At 59.3% G+C, this 20,411-nt stretch overlaps 1 protein-coding gene across 1 annotated transcript in view; it reads left to right on the top strand.

Annotated features, from left to right (window-relative positions):
• Positions 1-20,109, top strand: part of VIPR2 (vasoactive intestinal peptide receptor 2) — a 60,340-nt gene extending 40,231 nt beyond the window's left edge. The window contains exons 5-13 of the mRNA XM_080818986.1: positions 6,563-6,660; positions 8,455-8,596; positions 12,426-12,576; positions 13,286-13,346; positions 14,922-14,991; positions 15,500-15,591; positions 18,683-18,812; positions 18,885-18,926; positions 19,092-20,109. Of these exons, the coding sequence (XP_080675112.1) occupies positions 6,563-6,660; positions 8,455-8,596; positions 12,426-12,576; positions 13,286-13,346; positions 14,922-14,991; positions 15,500-15,591; positions 18,683-18,812; positions 18,885-18,926; positions 19,092-19,265 (960 nt within the window). The 3' untranslated portion in view covers positions 19,266-20,109. The remainder of the gene's footprint in view (positions 1-6,562; positions 6,661-8,454; positions 8,597-12,425; positions 12,577-13,285; positions 13,347-14,921; positions 14,992-15,499; positions 15,592-18,682; positions 18,813-18,884; positions 18,927-19,091) is intronic.
• The last annotated feature ends 302 nt before the right edge of the window (positions 20,110-20,411 follow it).

Here is a 20,411-nt window from a genome sequence, read left to right as displayed (position 1 = left end):
GCTTCTCCTCCCTGCCGAGCGCTCCCCCCCGCAGCTCCCACCGCCCATGTCCTCCTGCCCCTTCAGTCTGAATTCGGAGCGAGACACGCAGGCTAGCCCTCGCTCGCTCGTTTCCCAGCTGTGTTTGGGTGTCGTTCACCCAACAGGACTTGAGGCACCCTGAGGACGGGAACTTCCAGTCCAAGTGGGACCCGTCCTAAGAAGAAGGGTCTGCGTGTCCGTGGCGTTTTCTCTGCCCCTGATGCAAAGGTACTTGCTGATGAGCAGGTAAATCATTCTGCGAGGGTTCTGGGGGAAACCATTGTTTTCCCAACAGGGTTGTGTGTGATGAAGGCATCCGTAGGTTCCGGAGAGAACACCGCTGAGCACCTGTGTCTTGAGTTTGCTGAGGGCAGAGGTGACAGGCGGCGCAGCTTTTACCAGAAAGCTTCCGAGACTGTTTCGGGGTGAGTCAGAGGTCTCTGGTCTGGCCAGCAGTCTCAGCGCCTTCGGGCAAAGCGCTCAGCTGGGAGGCGGCTCGCCCTGCAGGCCGGCACAAACATTTCACAGAACCGCATTCTCCAGGCTACTCTTCTTCAAATGTGGGTCGCTGCCCACTAAATTGATTGCACACCCTATGAACGGGTTGTAATAGGGTGACTGTATTGTATGTCCGCCAACCCTGGCCTCTTGAGGGAGAAAGGAGGCGCTAGTAATGAGGGCTCTGGACGCCAGATGCAAGCCAGGCCTGGGCCAACCGTAGTCTGTGGTCACCCTAGTTATGACTCACTGTTTGGGCAACACTGGCTGGGCCCTCCGCGTTCCCTGAGAGGAGCTCTGTCTGCTGGCAACACCCGCACAGACCTACACTCGTGGACAGTGAGAAGAGGACATCACTTTGTCCACACACTTGCTGGGCGGCTCAGGAAGCAGGTCCCCGGAATGGGCTGGCAGGGAAGGACCAGCCTGGCCGCCTTCTGGGACATCGCCCCCTCCCAGGCAGGACTGCCAAGCAAAAGCTGGGCGGGAGTTTGCTGGCCCAGCCCGAAGTGACTCAGGGCAGAGGGTCCCCACCACCTGCCCGTCCACCCTTGCTGGCTTCTCGGAAGTACTGACGTGTTGAAAAGGGGAAGTTTCCTGGACTTGTGTTCCTTCCTGATTTGCGATGATGGTGGTGAGAGACTTTTCCAAGGAAATCAGCCTCAATGTGTGATCACAACACGTGGCTGTGCATCTGCAGGGGACCCAGGGTGGTCCTCCTGCTCAAGGATGTGGAACTCGGCCACCGGGTCACATGTGCTGTGGCTCTCAGGACCCGAGCGGTACTGACAGCCGTTTCTGTGTAAGGAAGCATCACGACAGCATTGCCTGGGAGCGAATGCCTCCAGCGGCCAGGCCGCCCCTCCCAGACTTCCCCTCCGGCCCTGCCGAGGATGTGCATCGCAGGGACTGTCCAAGGCGGAAGGAAGACCACATTAAAGATATCGAATGACACACAAAGCGAATGTTGGCTGGTGATGGAAAACGAAATCCCAGGTTCCTGACACATCCAACATCCAGGCCCCCTTCCCCTGAGATCTCTTTAAATGGAGCTGCCTCCTTGCCCCAACCACCTGGCCCTCCCGGGGTGGCAGCCCAGGCCCTGCGCCCTCAGCTCCCCCAGCTTCCTGGCACAGCCACCTCGGACGCGGTCGCGGCCCTCACGAGGTCCCCTGAGCCCCGGCTCGCGCTCCGCACCAGGCTGGGCTCCTCTGTCCCGCACCGAGCTTGCGGCTGAGAGAGGAAAACCATTACATCTGTCAGCGGAGAACACAGCCAAGGCCGTTAACCCTCTCGATCGGCCCGCGGTGGCTAGATCCACGCGCCGACTGGGCTTTCAGGTCTCACCCTTGGCTGGGGATGGCGGGGACTTAATAGTCTAGAGGCTGTTTCCCTGGAGCAGCACCGTGTCGTCCCCACACAGAAGCAGAAGCCCCCCTCCCGTTCCTGCCGGTGCCCTGCGAACCGAGGCCTGCAGAGGGCACAGCCGCAGCTGAGCGGGCCGGAGCCCTCTGTGGTCTCAGGAGAACTGGGAAGAGGAGCCAGAGGCAGGTCACAGCCCCCGAGGGACGGAGCCTTGTTCCGGAGGAAGCCGTGTCCGCCAGGCAAGGAGAAGCCGGCCCCGTCCTCCGCCCTGGGGTCCCCACGCTGAGTCCTTCCCACCCAGCTGCCTGCGGTGTTTCATGACTTCCCCGTCCGCCCTGACATTGCCCCAGACGCTCCTGTGAGAAGCCTCGGGCAAGCCCCGGAGGGCAGGGCCGTCTGCGTCAGCTTCTGGACGAGCGTGAAGTGAGAGTCCTTACCAAAAAGGGAGTGGGGTCGCTGCTGTCTTTCCCGCCTTATGGGCCAAGGACAGAGCCGTGACGCGGCCCAGGGGTCCAAACCCAGATCCGTCCGGCACGTGGATGTGACCACAACCCGCTCAGTACCCACGTGCCCCCGAACCCACTGCCCGTGAGCTGTGGCTCTCCTTCCTGCTGGGCAGAGGTCGTCACCCTAGCCTCCAGGTTCACCTCCGTCTGAACATCCGACGACATGGTGAGGGGAGATCTGAAACCGTAAACTTTTGCGATCTCTGGTTCCCAGCGACCCTCGGGGGGTGGGTGAAGGGGGCAGGATGGGTGCTTGCGCTCACAGAGCTCCATCCACCGCCGTGTGACCTGGCGAGGGCAGGACAGAGGCTGGGAGAGCGGCTCCCCGAGGAGGGGCCCCTGATTAGAATGCGGGGTGCCGGGTGGGAGAAGAAGCATGGGACCGCGGAGACGCAACGCGCCGGCGGCAGTGAGGGAGCAGGTAGAGGCCGCCGTCTGGTTAGAGGGGCCTCAAGCATGAGGAGGGGTCTCCAGCCGCCTCGGTGTGGCCCACGGCTCTGCCCACAGAGGGGCTTTGCAGAGGGTTTTAAGCGGGCCCCAGAAGGGTCACGTGTACATTTTAACCCTGCCTGTGGTGTAGACCCAAGGTTCGGAAAGGAGCCACATCGGAATCACCGCAGGGTCTGGTTCTGGGGCAGGCAGGGGTTGACGGGATCTGGGCGTTTGCTTTTGGACACGTTCCTGAGGGATGATGTCACTGCTGCTCTGGGGGTCACACCGGGAGAACCACTGGTACGCAGCACCGCATCGTGACCCCACGTGGACCAGAGCGCCCGTGTCTGCAGGTGGGGGGACCAAGGCAGGAAGCCAGACTGGGGATCCGAGGCTGGGAAGACCCTGGAGCCTAGACCCAGACGCCCCGTGTAGACCCTCCATGCAGTTCCGGAAGCCACTTCTAATGAAAATGAATTTATTTTTTAAAGATTTTATTTATTTATTTGAGAGAGAATGAGTGAGAGAGAGCGTGAGAGAGGAGAAGGTCGGCAGGAGAAGCAGCCTCCCCGAGGAGCCGGGAGCCCGATGCGGGACTCAATCCTGGAAGTCTGGGATCATGACCTGAGCCGAAGGCAGTCGCTCAACCAACTGAGCCACCCAGGGGCCCATGAATTTATTTTTTAAAGATTTTATTTATTTATTAGAGAGATGGAGAGAGAGCACAAGTAGGCAGAGATGCAGGCAGAGACAGAGGGAGAAGCAGACTCTCCCCTGATCGGGGAGCCCGATGCAGCGCTCGATCCCAGGACCCCGGGATCATGACCTAAGCCGAAGGCAGAGGCTTCACCCACTGAGCCACCCAGGCGCCCCTAATGAAAATCAATTTAAACTTGCATCAAAGATGGAAAGTTCCACACAGTTCTAGGGTCCATGTTCTAAACATGAATTCTTACTCTTCAGTTCTATCCCCACCAGCAGCGACACAGGTCGGCTGTACACAGAAACCCCAGAAGTTGTTCATCCATGTCCTCGAGCACAGCCCCAGACTGTGTCCTTGTGACTCGCCTCGTTCTCTTAGAAGTTGGCTGGGAGAAGTGTCCTGCCTGTTCCGCACAGCACGTCACCCTGTGGCCGTTAGCCTTGGTTCTGGGTTGCTCAGCCCTGGGGCTGTCCTGCGTTCTGTTCTGGTGAGACTCCCCCAGAGCTGCGCGCCTCTGAGGCCTCGAGCTTATCCCAGAGTGTGCTCAGGCGAGAAGCCCTTAACAGAGGCAATTGGCAAATAACCAGACCAAACCTTCTAAATGATGAGCACATGAGAAATGTGAAATCTAAACCACTTTAAGCAAAGTAATGCAAATTAAAATGTGGATATTCTGTTTTTTTAAGTGGACACAGAAAAAATGTCTTAATTCATACCTCTCTCAATTTCCAGTTCACGCGTTGTGTCCTGGGGTAGTCAGTCCAGGGGTGAAAATGTACCTGTGAGCTCCTCGTGGGTGGGACCTTTCTCTCACTCACTGTGTTCCCAAGGCACCTCGCTCCGTGTCTGGTTCCCAGTAAATGCCCGGTACATGTGCCGAGCAGGGTGAATTAAATTAATGGTAATGCCAACTGTGTTCAGCAAGAAATAAAAATCTTCTGTAAGAAATTGGAGGTAAAACAATTTCCAGCACAAATCACTCGAAAATGCTAAATCAAGTGTAACTGTGTTGCTTGAAAATGCACAGCTGAGATTTCAAGAAAGTAAAGAATGGCAGGCACATTGCCGAGCCCCCGGTGCAGCCTGCAGGGGCGGCTGGTTCCCGGGGCAGCAGCTGGAGCATCTGGAAGAGCTGGGGTGAGCCGCGCGCGGGAGTTGGGGGCGGCTGGAGCGGAGAGATGGACCGAACATCTGACCGTGGAAGTGACAGGGAACGTCTTCGTACCCGCCTTTGCTTTCCAGGAGGACAATCTGAAGATCAGTCTCAGGAGCGCGCCCTCCTGCAGGCCGGGTTCCCCATCTGGGTCTTTGAGAGGCTGTACCAATTTCATTTTCTCGTTAAATATTAACGAGAAACTCATTTTTTCCAAACTTTGCAGGTTACTTCTGAAATACGTCATTACCCACATTGAGTCTTCAATAATAAGGGTAACAAGGAGGCAGAAACTCTCCTCCAAGCGCATCACCTTGGTGTAAAGAACAACACTGGGGCTGGACAGGGTGTGCGGACTGTTAGGGTCCATGATCAAAGGAGCGAGACTGATACAAAGCGAAGGTCAAGCAAAGCTTTATTTCACGCCAAGCATCGAGAATCAAACTGACTGGTAGGGGCCGTCTCTTACGAAGAGACGATGACGGCCCGACAGGGCCACTCCCAAGAAGGCTGCTCTGGACAAGGCCGCTCTGGACGAGGTCGCTCTGGACGAGGCCGTTGCCGACGAGGCCGCTCTGGACGAGGCCGCTGCCGACGAGGCCGCTCCCCGGACAGGGCCACTCCCCGGAAGGAGGCTGCTCCGGTGAGGCCGCTCTGGACGAGGTCGCTGGCTGGCGCCGGGGCCCGGCTCGGGGCGGCGAGGCCGCTCGCGGCAGTGAGGCTGCTGGCGGTGAGGCCGTCGTCACGGCGCCGCTGCCGACGACTGTGACGACCAGGACGACGACCATGACGCTCCCGCCGACCATGACGACGCTCCGAGGACTACCCCAGGACGGCTACCCTAACGGCTCTCCCTGACTAACTCCCCCTACTCCTCGCAAACTAACCTTTATAGAGGCACGTTAGCCGGGCTCTCCACAGGTGGCCCACGAGATTGCAATACACAGAGGAAACTGCACAGTCATGCTAGGTCTGCCACACACACAAAAACTGCTCGGTGACACACGGGCGGCCAATTGAATTTCAACTTACCCCAGTAGATGTACGCGCGCCCCACTGATTGGACGTCTCCACCTGGCCGGACCCGCCCTTGTATCTGGGCTTTGCGAGGACGTTCCTCTGGGAGGGGCGGGGTCAATCTAAGTTCAGGGCAACGAAATGGCTCCCTCTGATTAAGTAGCCCTTACACGGCCCAGCCTGCAGGGTACTGGCCTGCGGGTGCCCCACGAAGCTCCAGGAGCAGGCCTGTCCCTCCTACCTCAGCCTGGACCTGGGTTTGCTTGCTGACCCCAGGGCAGGGGATCAGCTCGGTGCCTCCCTAGTGGGCACTCTCCCCTCTGTAGGGTTTATACTAAGCTGGTGTGAACAGGGCTATGGGGAAATCAGGGCCAGTGTGGTACGTCGACTGGGTCCACACTCCTCTCGGGGCCGGTGCAGCATAAACCAGGACATACTTCCAAAACCAGCCCCCTGTGGTTTCTGGGACTCTCTCATGGGAAGCACCCCCCCAACCCCTGTCTGGTATCAGCTTATTTTTAGAAAATATTTTTTAGAACAATTTCAGCTTATTTTTAAAGAGCCCCCCATAATGAACAACCCATAATCTTGACATCGGCAGTTTCTCTCAGATTTGTGATGTGTGATCAGACGGCAAAGTCGGGGACCCTCAGAGCATCCCTCTCCCTGCTCCACAAAGAGTCACTCAGAATGAATTTTAAGGAAATAAGTGGGCATTTAAAGAGGTGAATAAAGTGTTTGGGTTCCGAGTGGAGGTGGGCTGGTTCTGTCTGGCGTGCCCCGGGCCGGGCAGCGAGGGCCCCGTGGGGAGGCAGCATCACTCCGGCCGAGGCTGACCGCCAACATCTCTTCCGTGCCTCTTCGCAGATCACGTTCTACGTTCTGGTGAAAGCCATTTACACGCTGGGCTACAGTGTCTCTCTGATTTCCCTCACCACCGGAAGCCTCATTCTTTGCCTCTTCCGGTAAGTATCAGAAGTGAGCAGTTCTGCTGTTGAGACCAGCAATTGCAGGTTTAAGCCAGGTGGGCCCATCAGAGGAGGAAAGAGAGTCACTGTCTCCAAGCCGGCTCTCTCTCTGTTGCACCAGGAAATCTCCCGTGGAGAATCCCGTGCGAAACACCAAAACACGATGCTAATATTGACATTTCTGTTTACATAGTCCGCATTTCTTATATAAAGAGGCAATGCCGACTTGGACAGAATTCAGTTCAACTGCTGCTAACTGAATACCTGGCCGATCTGCAAATCCTTTGAAAACACAGAAGCGCGGGAGCCTGCCCTTGCCATCCAGCGGGTGGGGAAATGCTCCTGCGTCTTGGCATCATTTCCTGATGGCTCTGAAGGAAAAGCCAAAGTCAAAACAAATACCAGTTAGGTTTTCTGCAGAGCAGAATTTAAGTGGAACAAGGGAATTAGAAACAAAATGTTCTGAGCACTTTTTAGAGAAGCAAGATATCACATGAAGTGAAGTTCAAAGGCAGGTCATTTGCATGGGTCTGCCGGGAAATTTGCTGCAAAGATGTTCAGTCTTCACATCTGTGGAGTGGGCACAGGCCGTCGCAGCCCCGTTTGCTTACACTCTTGTTCTGAAATCCTGCTCCGGGACTCCAGCCTCAGGAGGTGGAAATAAAGGAACGAGCTTTACCTACAGAAATAGTTACCATGATACAAAACTGAAAACATCCCAAACATTCAGTAAGGAATAGTAACTGCCATAAAAACGGAAGAAGCCTTAAGATTAAATCTGGTTATTAAAGTGTTCATTGCTCCCTCCACCCCACCCCCCTCACCCCCTCCCTTCCCTCACTCCTCACCCCTGCCTCCCACACCCCCACCCCCCTCACCCCATCCCTTCCCTCACCCCGCACCCCTGCCTCCCCCACCCCCACCCCCCTCACCCCATCCCTTCCCTCACCCCTCACCCCTGCTTCCCCCACCCCCACTCCCTCACCCCATCCCTTCCCTCACCCCGCACCCCTGCCTCCCCCACCCCCACCCCCTCACCCCATCCCTTCCCTCACCCCGCACCCCTGCCTCCCCCACCCCCACCCCTTCCCTCACCCCTCACCCCTGCCTCCCCCACCCCCACCCCCTCACCCCATCCCTTCCCTCACCCCTCACCCCTGCCTCCCCCACCCCCACCCCCCTCACCCCATCCCTTCCCTCACCCCGCACCCCTGCCTCCCCCACCCCCACCCCCTCACCCCATCCCTTCCCTCACCCCTCACCCCTGCCTCCCCCACCCCCACCCCCTCACCCCATCCCTTCCCTCACCCCGCACCCCTGCCTCCCCCACCCCCACCCCCCTCACCCCATCCCTTCCCTCACCCCTCACCCCTGCCTCCCCCACCCCCACCCCCTCACCCCATCCCTTCCCTCACCCCGCACCCCTGCCTCCCCCACCCCCACCCCCTCACCCCATCCCTTCCCTCACCCCTCACCCCTGCCTCCCCCGCCCCCACCCCCTCACCCCATCCCTTCCCTCACCCCTCACCCCTGCCTCCCCCGCCCCCACCCCCTCACCCCATCCCTTCCCTCACCCCTCACCCCTGCCTCCCCCACCCCCACCCCCTCACCCCATCCCTTCCCTCACCCCTCACCCCTGCCTCCCCCACCCCCACCCCCCACCCCATCCCTTCCCTCACCCCTCACCCCTGCCTCCCCCACCCCTACCACCCCTCACCCCTGCCTCCCCCACCCCCACCCCCCCACCCCATCCCTTCCCTCACCCCGCACCCCTGCCCGTCTCCACCACAGGAAGCTGCACTGCACCCGGAACTACATCCACCTGAACCTGTTTGTCTCCTTCATCCTCCGAGCCGTCTCCGTGCTGGTCAAGGACGGTGTGCTGTACTCCAGCTCGGGCACAGGGCACTGCCCCGACCAGCCGTCCTCCTGGGTAAGGCTGCCCCTGGGAGCAGGGTCCTCGCACCGAGGGGACGGTGGCCGGTGTGAACTGCAGCCCCACAGACCTCCGTCCTCGCCACCCCAGCCCTTTGTCTCTCCCCACCTGACACTGGGATGAAGTCCCACAGCTCGTGCTCAGGGCTAACGGCAAGGGTCAGGCTGAGCAGCATAGGGGCTGCCCGAGGGGCTGGGCCTCAGAGCAGGCCCAGGTTGGCAGGGGAGACTGGGATGTGTCCCAGGCACCTTCCTGGGCTGGGAGGTCACGGGCCACGAACGCTCACCCCTAAGCAGAGCCGGAACAACACGAGGGTGCTACCCCCAAAGGATCCGCGGCAGCAGCTCTGAGCTGGGAAACCTGACGTGGGTGGAGAGGCACAGTGTCATTGTCTCCACCCCGCATCTCCCAGATGACGAGAAAGAGAAGCACCCGTGGACTGCTGGGGGGAAAGTTCCCATGGGGGGCATGAGCCCCCGCAGCCCCCACCGGGAGCCCCGTGGCCTGTCTGTGACCACACTGGGCCCAGCTGTCTGCCATGAGGAGAAACAAGCTAGTTACTTCTACGGCTGTGCACTCCTGTGCCAGGCTCCCGCCCAGGCTGAGCTGGTGCTGTGCATGGGCCTGTGGTGCTGGGCTGCGCTGCACGCTGACCGCGCCCCTCTGATACGGGGGTCCATCCGAGTCCTTCCTAGGGCTGCCTCGGGACCTCTGGCAGGCACCCGGGCTCCGGGCCATCCGGCAGTCGGTGTGACTGCAGCTTCCCGGGCACCCCTCTCTGCACAAGGAGCCAGGACGCTGGCCACTGTCCTCTCGGGCTCTGGGCGGCTGGATCTGTCTGCTGGCGCTGTTGCCCGGGACGGAACAGACTTGAGTTAATTCAGTTTTCAGATAGGAAAGCCTTCTAGAACACTGCAGAACACCAGCGTTCCGTAGGCCTGCCAGTAAATAGATTTCTGGGGACAATCTGCTCATGACATACTTGGACTGAGTCCATCAGCAGAGTTTGTCGTAATGAAATAACACAAGACCCTTCACCCGGCAGACCCCCAGCCCCACGTGGGAGTCAGAGCCCCTGGGGTTCTTGCCCCACAACGGAGTCTCCGACGTGGGCGACAGGGGGTGAGCCCCAGTGCCACTCTGGGTTCTTCTTTTGTTGAGAAGCCTCCTTTCCCTTCTCCGGGGATCTCAAGTCTCCGCTCAAAGGAGCCCCCTTCCTGGGCTTCTTATTAAGGGGCTGGTGAGCCTAGTGGGCCACAGACCCCCGCCATCCAACCCAGGCCTGTGCTCCCAGCCACGCAGACGAGACTCGGCAGGCTCCTCCCTGAGGGGCAGGGAAGCGACAGCGGCCCAAGGGAACCAGAACCCCGCCACGGCCACCCCGCCCCACCAGCCCCTATACTGAAGATCACTGACCCCCCTGCCTACCTGGGGTTGGGGCTTCACCTCCCCACTTCTTGACGCTACTGGGGAGGCCTGTGACCTTCAGAGCAGCCGCGGCCCATTTGTCCGTGAGGACGCAGGGCTCCTGGGCCGGACGGGGCTGCGGTCAGCGTGCAGACAGCACATGTACCGCACACCCTGGCACTGAAGTCGTCCAAGGACTCAGGGCTAAGGACTGAGGTCTGAGAAGCAGGGAGCAGGTGCAGAGTCCCCCTGCCCAGTTCCCAGAGGGGTGCCCAGAGGGCTGCACCCCTCCGTCAGGATGTCACCAAGATGTGTACCAACAGAGGAAGGAAGGGTGGGGGACAGAAGGCAGGAGAAAAGGAAGGAGGAAAAGAGGAAGACTGGGTTTTCCCTCTTCTTGTCCCCAGAGAAGGCAAGGTTTGGAGTGAGTTAGTCAGAGATACAGGCAGACCTCAGCATGAGGACCAGAGAAAACCTCTTTTCTTGCAGTTGCATTTTTTGGACATTTTGGTTCTCAGCTGGGTACCAAACCAACATTACTCTCACAAGCAGAACCCTGGGGGCATCTCCCCCAAGTAGGCCGAAGGGTCTGTTTCTCAAGACATTTGGAGGAGCCGAGAACTCGGCAGAGTCTGTTTCCTTCCAAGAGAAGGCTTCTCCCCCCACTGGCTCACTCTCCCCACACACCCTGAACACAGCGCCGAGCCCTGGGCTCAGTGTGTCTCCTCCTGGCTGCCCCGGGGGGCTGCAACCCCGGCAGCTGATTCTCACGGAGACCAGAACGGACGACATGTGGGGTCGATGGGGACTCTCAGAAACCTAGCTTCGGGCTTTCCGAGGTGCTCCCCGTGAGCCTGAGCCCCCGAGAGGGGTCAGGTGGGGTGTCCATGGTGGCGGCCGTGGCCCAGCACGTGGCTCTGATGTCACGTGTGGAACCATCGGGCACCACGACATCCCTGCACACGTGTCTCGGTGCATGTGGTTCTTGCTTCTGTCCGAGGGACTCCGCAGCGCAGGCTGCCTCGAAAGGCTCTGTGCTCTACAGTTGCGATGCAGGTGGCTGCGTGGCTCTCCTGAAAGTCGGAACAGCTGTGGGCTGTGTGCCTGCCGTGGCTCCCCTGGCGCCCCAGGGTCGGTGGGCTCCGAGCACCTCCCCCCGCACCCCGAGCACACGCCCACGTCCCAGGGAGTGGCCGTGAGTCCCGGGCTCTCCGCAGCTGGTTTTCCTGTTCCCACGGTGCGTCGTTAGTGTGTCTCTCCACTTAGGGTGCCGGGGCACGACGTTCGGGGGGACCTCCGTGCCAGGCCCGCTCCCGGCCCCTCGGGCCTCAGGAAGCAGGACCTGGTAGCTGCAGCCCCTGAGGACAGGGAGTGCTGGGATGAGGTCGGGGGGGGAGCGCGGTGAGCACGGGAGGGGCGGGGCAGGTGCCACGGGTCGCCAGGCAGAAGCTCCTAGCGGCCCCGGGCGCCAGCTTGGAAGGGCTGCCGTGACGTTCCCGTCAGCACCAGCACCCCCAGACACGCATGTCGGTATAGCCACACACGCGTGCATAAAAGCCCACGTGCATACACACATGTGTGCAGCGTGCCTACACGTGTGTCCGTGTGGTCTGTGTATCAGGACAGACACCACATACAAGGTACCCGCCTGTGCAGACAGGACTCCTCCACGTGTGGAAGTGTGTCCGCGGACACGCTCACGTGTCCATATGAAGAGACCCACGTACGTGAAGGTGCCTCTCTCCGCGAGGGAGTGTGTGTGGACGTCTGCCTGTACACATATGTAGTTTATATGTACACGTATGCAGTGTCGGGGGGCAGCCAAGCTACAGGAGAGAAATGAAGTTCTGTTCTTCAGCACACGTACGCAAACTTGCTGACTAAAAGCCTCAATTTCATGTTTTTTCAAGAGGCTACAACAGCCGTGGGGCTCTGAAGGTCTGAGGGGTCTGTCCCACAGACCGCCTGGTTTCTCCCAGTGAAAACTCTCAAGGTGCCTGGGGAACACAACGTGCTTGAGGGATCCTCTCATTTTGCCCTTTGTTGTTCTGCCTCTTGCTGAGTGGGTGACAAGGACAAACACAGAAGGGCAAGGGGGTGGGCAGAGGACGAGGACACGGACGTGCAGCGGCAGGGGGAGGGCAGGCGGGCCGGCGAACCGCCGCCACCCCACAGCCCACTGCTGTCCGAGCGGCCGTGTGCGTCTCCTTCCGCTCGTGTTTCTCTTCCAGTGAATTCTGCCCCAAGGCTGTGACGGCCAAGGGCCTCGCGTGAGCACAGTGCCCGACAGCCCTGTGTCGGTGCCCTCGGGTCCTTCCACAGACACACGCGTGCCTTCCATCCTGGAGCTCCTCCGCCCGCCGTGAACTGTTCTGTCCGACGGGACCCAAGTTCTCTGTCTCCGTCTCTGACATTCCAGGTCGGCTGCAAGCTGAGCCTGGTCTTCTTCCAGTACAGCATCATGGCGAACTTCTACTGGCTCCTGGTGGAGGGACTGTACCTCCACACCCTCCTGGTGGCCATATTCTCCCCCAGCCGGCGTTTCGTGGCCTACCTCCTGATTGGATGGGGTAAGGACTGTTTCCCCCGTGCATGCCGGATGCCCCATCAGCCACCTGCCAATGCTCCAGGTGCCTGGTTTCCACTGCTCTCACCTAGAAACGCAGACCTTTTAGCTCAGAAAAACCCTTTGCTACCCCTGTAGGATGCCCTTCTGGTTAGACTAGGAAGAGCCTTCCTAGCACGACTAGTTTCCTGGAGGCAGCACCCTCATAGTTCTAGGAACCAGGAACCTAGTTTAAAACTGCTATAAACTTCCCGGGGCATAGCCTGTGCTGGAAAGTCAGAAAGAGGTGCCGTGGAGAAGGGCAGGGAGCCCTTCTCACAGGAGGTCCTGGTAACCCACCAGTTAGCAGGACCTTCATTGGCCAGAATTGGACGGGGCGTAAGCAGTGGTCCCCCCAGGCGCACGGTGAGGGGCACCCTTGCTGTCACTGCCACGCTCCCACACTCCAGCAGCAACACTTAGGGTGCGCGGCGAAGCCTTGCCGGCCTGTGGAGCTCCAGCTTGCAAACCCACATGTATGTATCATCACTGCTTTGTAAGGCACGAGCATAAACTTCTGTGCATTTATGAAGCATTTCCACTTGACCCTTCCATCAGAAAGCCCTCGTTCTCGCTGTCCCTGGTGGATGAGGGTGCACACTTCTGTCCCTGTGGACGGTCCCTGTTAACTCTCGTGGGCTTGTGGATAACCAGGTGACTTTGGTTTATGGCAGGCATCCCCACCATCTGCATAGCTGCGTGGACGGCAGCCAGGCTCTCCTTAGAAGACACAGGGTGAGTGCTCTGTCCAACCTCTGCCCGTAAAATGAGATGGGCCAGTCCTGGCCAAGTTGCCGGCATCGTTAAGTCTTCGGAAACTAGAAAGAAGCTCACTATCTGGGTGGAAGGAAGATTTGCATTTGTGGCTGCAGCCGAGCAAAGAGCTACACAGGCAGCATTTAAGCACCCCGTGTACGAGAAGACCTCGGACCTCGTGACGGTTCGCTGGGGCGACCGTACTTGGAGAAGATCCACGTGAGGGATGGGCCTTGAACCAGGTCCTGCAGTGGAGCTGGGATTGGGATGAGCCAGGCAGAGTCGGGAGCAGCACCTTAGATGGAGGAAGCAGTGTTCACAAAAGGGAACCGAGCAGAACGCACGCATTGTCTGCCTGGGGCCAAGTGTGGAGAGGTGACCGCTGAAGACAAGGTTAAAATGGCCAGCAGGAGTGCAGCTCCCTGAGATAGTTCTCTAAAATGCAACAGAGCAGGGTCTGAAGTTCTTCTGTTTCGTGTGTACAGCTGGGTCAGGGCCCCAGACACAGGCACCACGATCAGGGCCCCAGAATCAGGCACCAGGCTCCTACCATGAATGTTGTGCCTCGTGAAGGGCTCTCGGGTTTACCAGTTCTCTATTAGTGGTAACAAACCACCCTGAAACTCAGCGGCTTACATAACTGCAGTTTCTAGGGTGTGTTCCTGCGCACTAGCAGCTTGGGCAGACTCACGTGGCCGCCTTCTGGCCGCTGCCCGGCTTGCTCACACACTGGGCACCTGCTGGGTTGGCCGGGGGCGGGCGGGGCTGGGACAGCACCCGCTGGCAGGCTCCCTTCTGTCCTGCAGGTTCCAAGCGCTCCACATCCTATTGCCAAGACCTGCTAGGATTCTGAGGCGAGGGCTGGTCTCTGCCCTTGCTGGGAGGGGCTGCAGAGCCCCACTGGGGGTGGGGGTAACGGAGGGAACGATGGAGACGTTGCAAGCACCCTCTCCCTGCTTGCTACTGGAGACAGCCCTTACGCTGGAAACCGGAGTGAAAACATTGCTGGACAGACCTTCCTAGCTGTGCCTGCCTCAGTTACTCCAAAGACATTTTAAACCTTCATTCAAGATACAAACACAAACCATTCAGGAGGGGAGAAGAAGTTAATTTTCAGGAGAAAAACTCCCCTTTGTCGGATGCTGGCCAGAGTGAGCATGAGATCCCCCAGCTCCCTAGTTAGAGACCCTCCGTGGGGCTTGGTCTCCCCGTTGTCCTGCCTCCGGGAGTTCTGCTCTGGCTTCACGTCTCCGTCAGCAGACTTCCGCGTCAGGAGGAGTGAAGTCACTGGCCAGGGACGGATTGCAGCCAGGTCTGTAAGTGCGGAGCAGCTCTGCTCTCACAGCGGCCACGTGCCCATCCCAGTCCCACATGCGCCATCCCGCAGAGGGGCCTCGGAACACACCAGGCCCAGAGGCTCGCGTGGCTGGAGGGCCAGCCCAGTTTGGCCAGCACTGCATAAGGGGCGCGTCCACAGGCAGTGCATGGACCCTCCTACCCTTGCTTTGTGCACGAATCGGAGGTGACATGATTTCCCTTCTCTCTTTTCACTAGTTGCTGGGATACCAATGACCACAGTGTTCCCTGGTGGGTTATACGAACACCAATTTTGATATCTATTATAGTAAGTAATTTCTGTATGGAAACGTGAGCTATCCATCGGGTTGCGTGCTTGGGCAGAGAGGGAGCCCACGTCGCTGTTTTACATACAAATAGCCTCGGTCCACTCGGCCTCCTGAGAAACACAGCGGCCCAGCTCCTTCCGTCTGCCCTGGACGCAGTCCCCCTCCAGGAGGAAGGCTCAGTGAAGGGGGAGGGAGTGGGGGGAGAGAGGCAAGGCCTCCAGAGGGGGGGTGGGAAGGAACCCTGCAGGGAAGTCGGGGCCAGCCCCGCACCGATCTGCAGCCGAGTCACGTTGTCATTGTCCACCTCCCCTCTCAGGACTGACGCCCCTACAGCCGGGGTCCTGAGATACGGGACGCTGTCGGGAGACCCCGTCCGCTCCAGTGCTGAGGGCGGCTGCCGCCACCAGCTGCGCAGCGCAGAGGGGAGGAGAGCGGGTTCTGCGGGGCTAAGCCACACCCACCTCCCCACAGGGAGCTCACACACACACGTGGTCTCTCTTTGTGCAGGTCAACTTTGTCCTTTTTGTTAGTATCATACGAATTTTACTACAGAAGCTGACGTCCCCAGATGTCGGCGGCAGTGACCAGTCACAGTACAAGTGAGTATGTGTGTGGGTCCCAGAGCCCAGCTGCCCTCACCGCCTCCCGTGGCCTGGAAACCCAGAGTCAGGGAGGACGTGCCTCTGTGCACTCGGCGAAGGCCCGAGCTCGCCCCTGTGGGTGCGGGACTGTGCTCACGGCTAGGGTGGCGGTGTCTTCTCCAAGGCAGGTGACGGTGGTTCTGGTCAAGCCCTTTCCCCTTGTTTCAGCACGGACACCCTCTAGGGAGCCTGCTTACGGAAGCCCTCGGCCCACTTTCCTGTTGTGTAATCTGAATTTTTCTCCTTGACATTCTCTGTGTTTCATGCTTCGTTCTTTGTTCCCCATCAGTCCACATGGTTCATGCTGGTGTCTAAGGCCAGGCCTCCTACTGAGTAATAATTCGTGGTTTATTGGCCAAATGATTACATGAAGATGGTTTTCATCATATCCATTCAGTGGGAAAGAGATCAGAGATCAAGTACACACCGCAATCATCCGGCTAATTGATGAGGACCTGGAGACGCGATAAAAGGACATAAAGATTCTACAAATTTCTGTCCAGATCTTACAAAGAAAATGCCCGCAACGTACTATCAAGTAGAACTAGCTCAGCACGGGGTGGTTGGTCCAGCCAGTGGGGGCCTCAGATTCAGACAGGCAGGCCTGGAATCACAGCCGCCTGGAGCTGTGGGACCCTGGGCCGGTGACCTGACCACAGCCGGGGTGGGCCTGGCAGCGGGACAGGCAGCATCGTTGGTGGCCAGGGGCCCTGTGCTGGGCTGACACACCAGCTGCAGGCAGGGGGAATGTGATCTCACTGCTCTGGGCCTCAGTGTCCTCATCTATAAAATGGAAATAATGATCATCATCTCTAAGTTAGGAGGGTAAATACAGTTAGTACTGGAAAGACATTTAGTGCCGGCCCCAGTAAGTATTGTGGGGAAATCTGTGCACAGATCCTTCTGACCGTGCCCTAGGCTACATACAACCCAAGGCATCCCTTTCTCTGCCCAGTCGACTCAAGGAAGCTACACAAAAGGCCAGACCTAGAGATGGGATTCCACATCAGACCACAAAGGACAAAGCCATGTCGTCCCATGCAAGCAGCACCTGTCCTGGCCCCTGAGCCCGCCCGCACCCGCGGCAGGGACAGGACGGCACCTGTCCTGGCCCCTGAGCCCGCCCGCACCCGCGGCAGGGACAGGACGGCTCTCAGTTGCTCTTCAAACTCAGTTTTGATTTCAGCTGGTCTTGTTTAGCTTCTGTGCTGACCTTTTCTTTGGGGTCTCTGGGAGTGTCCGTTCAGTACGTCTTAGAGATATATGTTTTTATTTTAGAAACAAAATTAAGTAGGAAAATATAATCTGTTCTTTTCCCAGGATGACAAAAGAAACAGAGCATGTCTGCGATGTTGCCCTCTGGTTGTATCTTGATGTCTTTTCTCTGAAACTATCTTTATAACAGTAACAAACGCCCCCGAACAGGGTCCCAGAGGTCCAGCCTTGCTAGAAATGTCTCCAGAAATGAGCATGATAGTGATTCCAGATGTACCTAAGGGAATTCAGGCAGACTCTGTGTCTCACACTGAACTAAAGGGCACAGCTCCCTACACAACCACCTCCTGCTCACCAGGCCAGTGCTGAAACAGGATGAAATGCAGCGACCTTGTGAGGTTAGAGGTTTGGATCTGCGAGGAGACCGCGGTGTGACGCCCACCGATGGGCCTCCCTTGCCGACGGGGCTGGACCACGTCCTGCTGCACAGCGACCCGGGTTTCTGGGGTTTGCATGGACGGCCTGAAGCAGGGACATCCCACTTGTGAACACCCCAGGACATGGTTGGTTTGTGAGGGAAATCAGGAGAAATGAGCACATTTCTAGAACTTACATCCCAGGCTCTGAGTTGCTAGGTTCGAGGTCAGTGCCTCAAAAATATGTTAAGGAGTTCGTGACTTTTTCTAAGCATTGGGTTAGGACCACGGAAGAGGAGAAGGTGGGGGAGGGGCAGAGTGGCGCCTTCTCGCTGGGTTCCTTTGGGATCAGGCCGCCCGGGTCCCTGCAGAGGCTACCGGGTGTTCACCTAGGGGCCTTGATGCACACACACAGCACCGGGTGGCCTGACTTGGCTTGGGGCCAAGATCCTCCCTGATGTGCTCCCAGGGGACCCCAGTGCCCCTGGCGAGCCCCCGGGGACCCCAGTGCCCCTGGCGAGCCCCCGGGGACCCCAGTGCTCCTGTCCATGCTGGATCTGCAAGGATAAAATCTGGCCACAGGCCAGAACGATCCGGGAGGCTGTTAGAGCGACCAGCACCGGTCCTGCCGCGAGGACCTGGTTCAGTTGCAGTGAGGAGGCAGGCTGGACTGAGGACTCTAGAAAGTTCCACGGATGACTCTCACACACAGCAAGGAGAGGCCCCAGCTCAGAGCAGTGACTCTCCAGGTGGGATCCAGACAGCAGAGGCAGCATCTCTAGGAACCTGAGAGCCAACAGTGCGAAGGTGGGGCCAGCGACCGGCCTTCGAACGTGACCCCCAGGCAGTCCTGGTGCCACTCTGGCGTAGAGAACGGAGACCGGGTTTGCCGGGACATGGGGAGAGCAGCTCCAGGAAAGGGGGACGCGAGCTCGGCGGTCTTTCTTCCAGGCATAGAACCCAGCGAGCGGGAAGCCGCGTTTCAATCAGGGAGGGCAGTGACTCCCCGATGGACAGAACAGTTACATCTGGTCCAGGCCAACCAACCCCACGGAGCTCGGGGCACCCAGACCCCGGGGCGCCTGTCCCGCGGCCACACTGTGCTCGGGGTGCTGCCCCCCTGCTGAGTCTGCTCCTGTGAACACAGAGTCAGACTCGACTGCCAGTGCTGGGAGGCCGCGCTCAGAAGGACGTCCTCGCTGGGGGCCCGGCAGGAGGTCTCGGAGGAGCCTTGCGGGGTTAGGAGGTCCTGTTTGTCACCAGGCTGGCACGTTCTGCCCTCGGCTGGGCGGGGGAGGCTAGTTGTACTTGGTCTGTGAGCAGCAGGGCTCCATGGGTGAGGCCCTGGCCCTGGGCCAGCAAGCAGGACCCCTCGAGCCCAGGGGCTGGCCCCCGCTCAGCGTCTGTCTGTCCCACAGGAGGCTCGCCAAGTCCACACTGCTGCTCATCCCCCTGTTCGGAGCCCACTACATGGTGTTTGCCGTGTTTCCTATCGGCATCTCCTCCAAGTATCAGATTCTGTTCGAACTGTGCATGGGATCATTTCAGGTGCGTGTGGGAAGGGAGGGTTCCTCCTCCCCGAGTCGGTGAGTGGCTCTGACGGTCCTTTCTCACTTGCAGGGCCTGGTGGTGGCTGTTCTGTACTGCTTTCTCAACAGCGAAGTAAGTGCTCGTCACACCTCAGGGGACGCGGTGTGGGTACGCATCTTCCGTACCGCGGCTCCCCTGGAGCAGGGCCGTGGCGGCGCTGGCTGCCCCCGGGCGTGTGTTGGTTCCCACCTGACGTCCACCTGACCCCCACTTCCTCGTTGCCTCATCCTCACCCAGGTGCAGAGTGAGCTGAAAAGGAAGTGGCGCGGCCTGTGCCCTGGAAGGCCCTGCGGCCTGGACCACAGGCTCCGCCGTGTGTCTGTCTCGAGGAACGACTCAGAGAGCGCCCTGCAGTCCCACCGTGGCTCCCGTGCCCCATCCTTCCTGCAGACGGAGACCTCGGTCATCTAGAGGGGCGCCCCATTGCAGACGGGTGGACGCGGGCAGCCGCAGGCCGGCCTCCCCCGGCGGGAGAGCCCTGGCGGGTGACGCGGGTGACTCAGCAGTGACTCCGCAGAGCTGGTCTCTGCCTGTCCCCTCCGTGGAGCTGGGATTCCGTGGGCACCAGCTGGGACTTCGGTCTGATCCCCGTTAAACGTCAGTATGTAGGCAGTTTTGCTCGTAATGCTGTTTGGCCAAGTCGAGGGACCTGTTTTCAGAGCGAGCAGGGAGCCAGGAGCCGTCTCTGAAGTGGGGCCCAGCGGCCCAGAACTCGGCTCCGTCCACTCTGCCCTGGAAGGAAAACGAGGCGGTTTCTAGCGGAGCTGGTTCTGGGCGGGGGGCAAAGGGCTGAGCTGGGGGCTGGAGCTTCCCCTGCACGGCCCCCAGCTCTGGCCTCCCTGCCCGGCCCTCAGTAGGGCAGCGTTCTCATCTGCCAGACACAGGCGCAGCGCAGCAGAACCTGCCCCTGCTGGGGGCCCCTGCTTGTCCCCGCCTGCCCCAGGGCCGCCCTGACCCGCTGGACCACCAGGAAAAGTGCAGAGAAGGGTGTCAGTTGACAACGGCAGCGAGTGGCGTGTCACCCCGCAAGGGCACCAGAGCCTAATGAGACTCCCCGTGAGACCACGTCAGGCCTCCTCCCCCCGCGGGCGTGAGAAGGTTGGGTAACCACGGCCCAGCTTGTAGGTTCTGGTCACCAGGGCGACTACGACACCAGGCATTTTATCTGGAGCAGAAAGCTATTCTCCTTTTAATGAAATAATCTTTTGATGAAAATAATCTTAAATTCCATTTCTGCTTAAATGGAGGTTATTCTAACAAAATATAAAAATGTGCTGAGCGCTTCTGTCCAACCGCGGCAAGCAGCAGCCCCGGTTTCCAGTTCCCCCGATGTCTGCAGACTCGGGGGCCGGTCCGAGTGCTGAGCCGCTGCAGGGGAGCCGGCAGCCCGCGAGGAGAGGGAGTCCGCCCCCGTGCCGGGCCGGCCTCGCAGCACCGGACAGACGGACGATCTGCCCAAACCCCGTCCGGCCGCCTCAGCTGCCGCACTCGGCACTTCGACCCCGTTTATGTCCCCGGCGCCCCCAAACCTGAGGCCGTGAAGTCTTCTCCCTGAGG

Source organism: Martes martes, assembly GCF_963455335.1.
Source record: "Martes martes genome assembly, chromosome: 11".
Taxonomy (NCBI): Eukaryota; Metazoa; Chordata; class Mammalia; order Carnivora; family Mustelidae; genus Martes; species Martes martes.
This window is presented reverse-complemented; position numbering and strand designations above follow the sequence as displayed.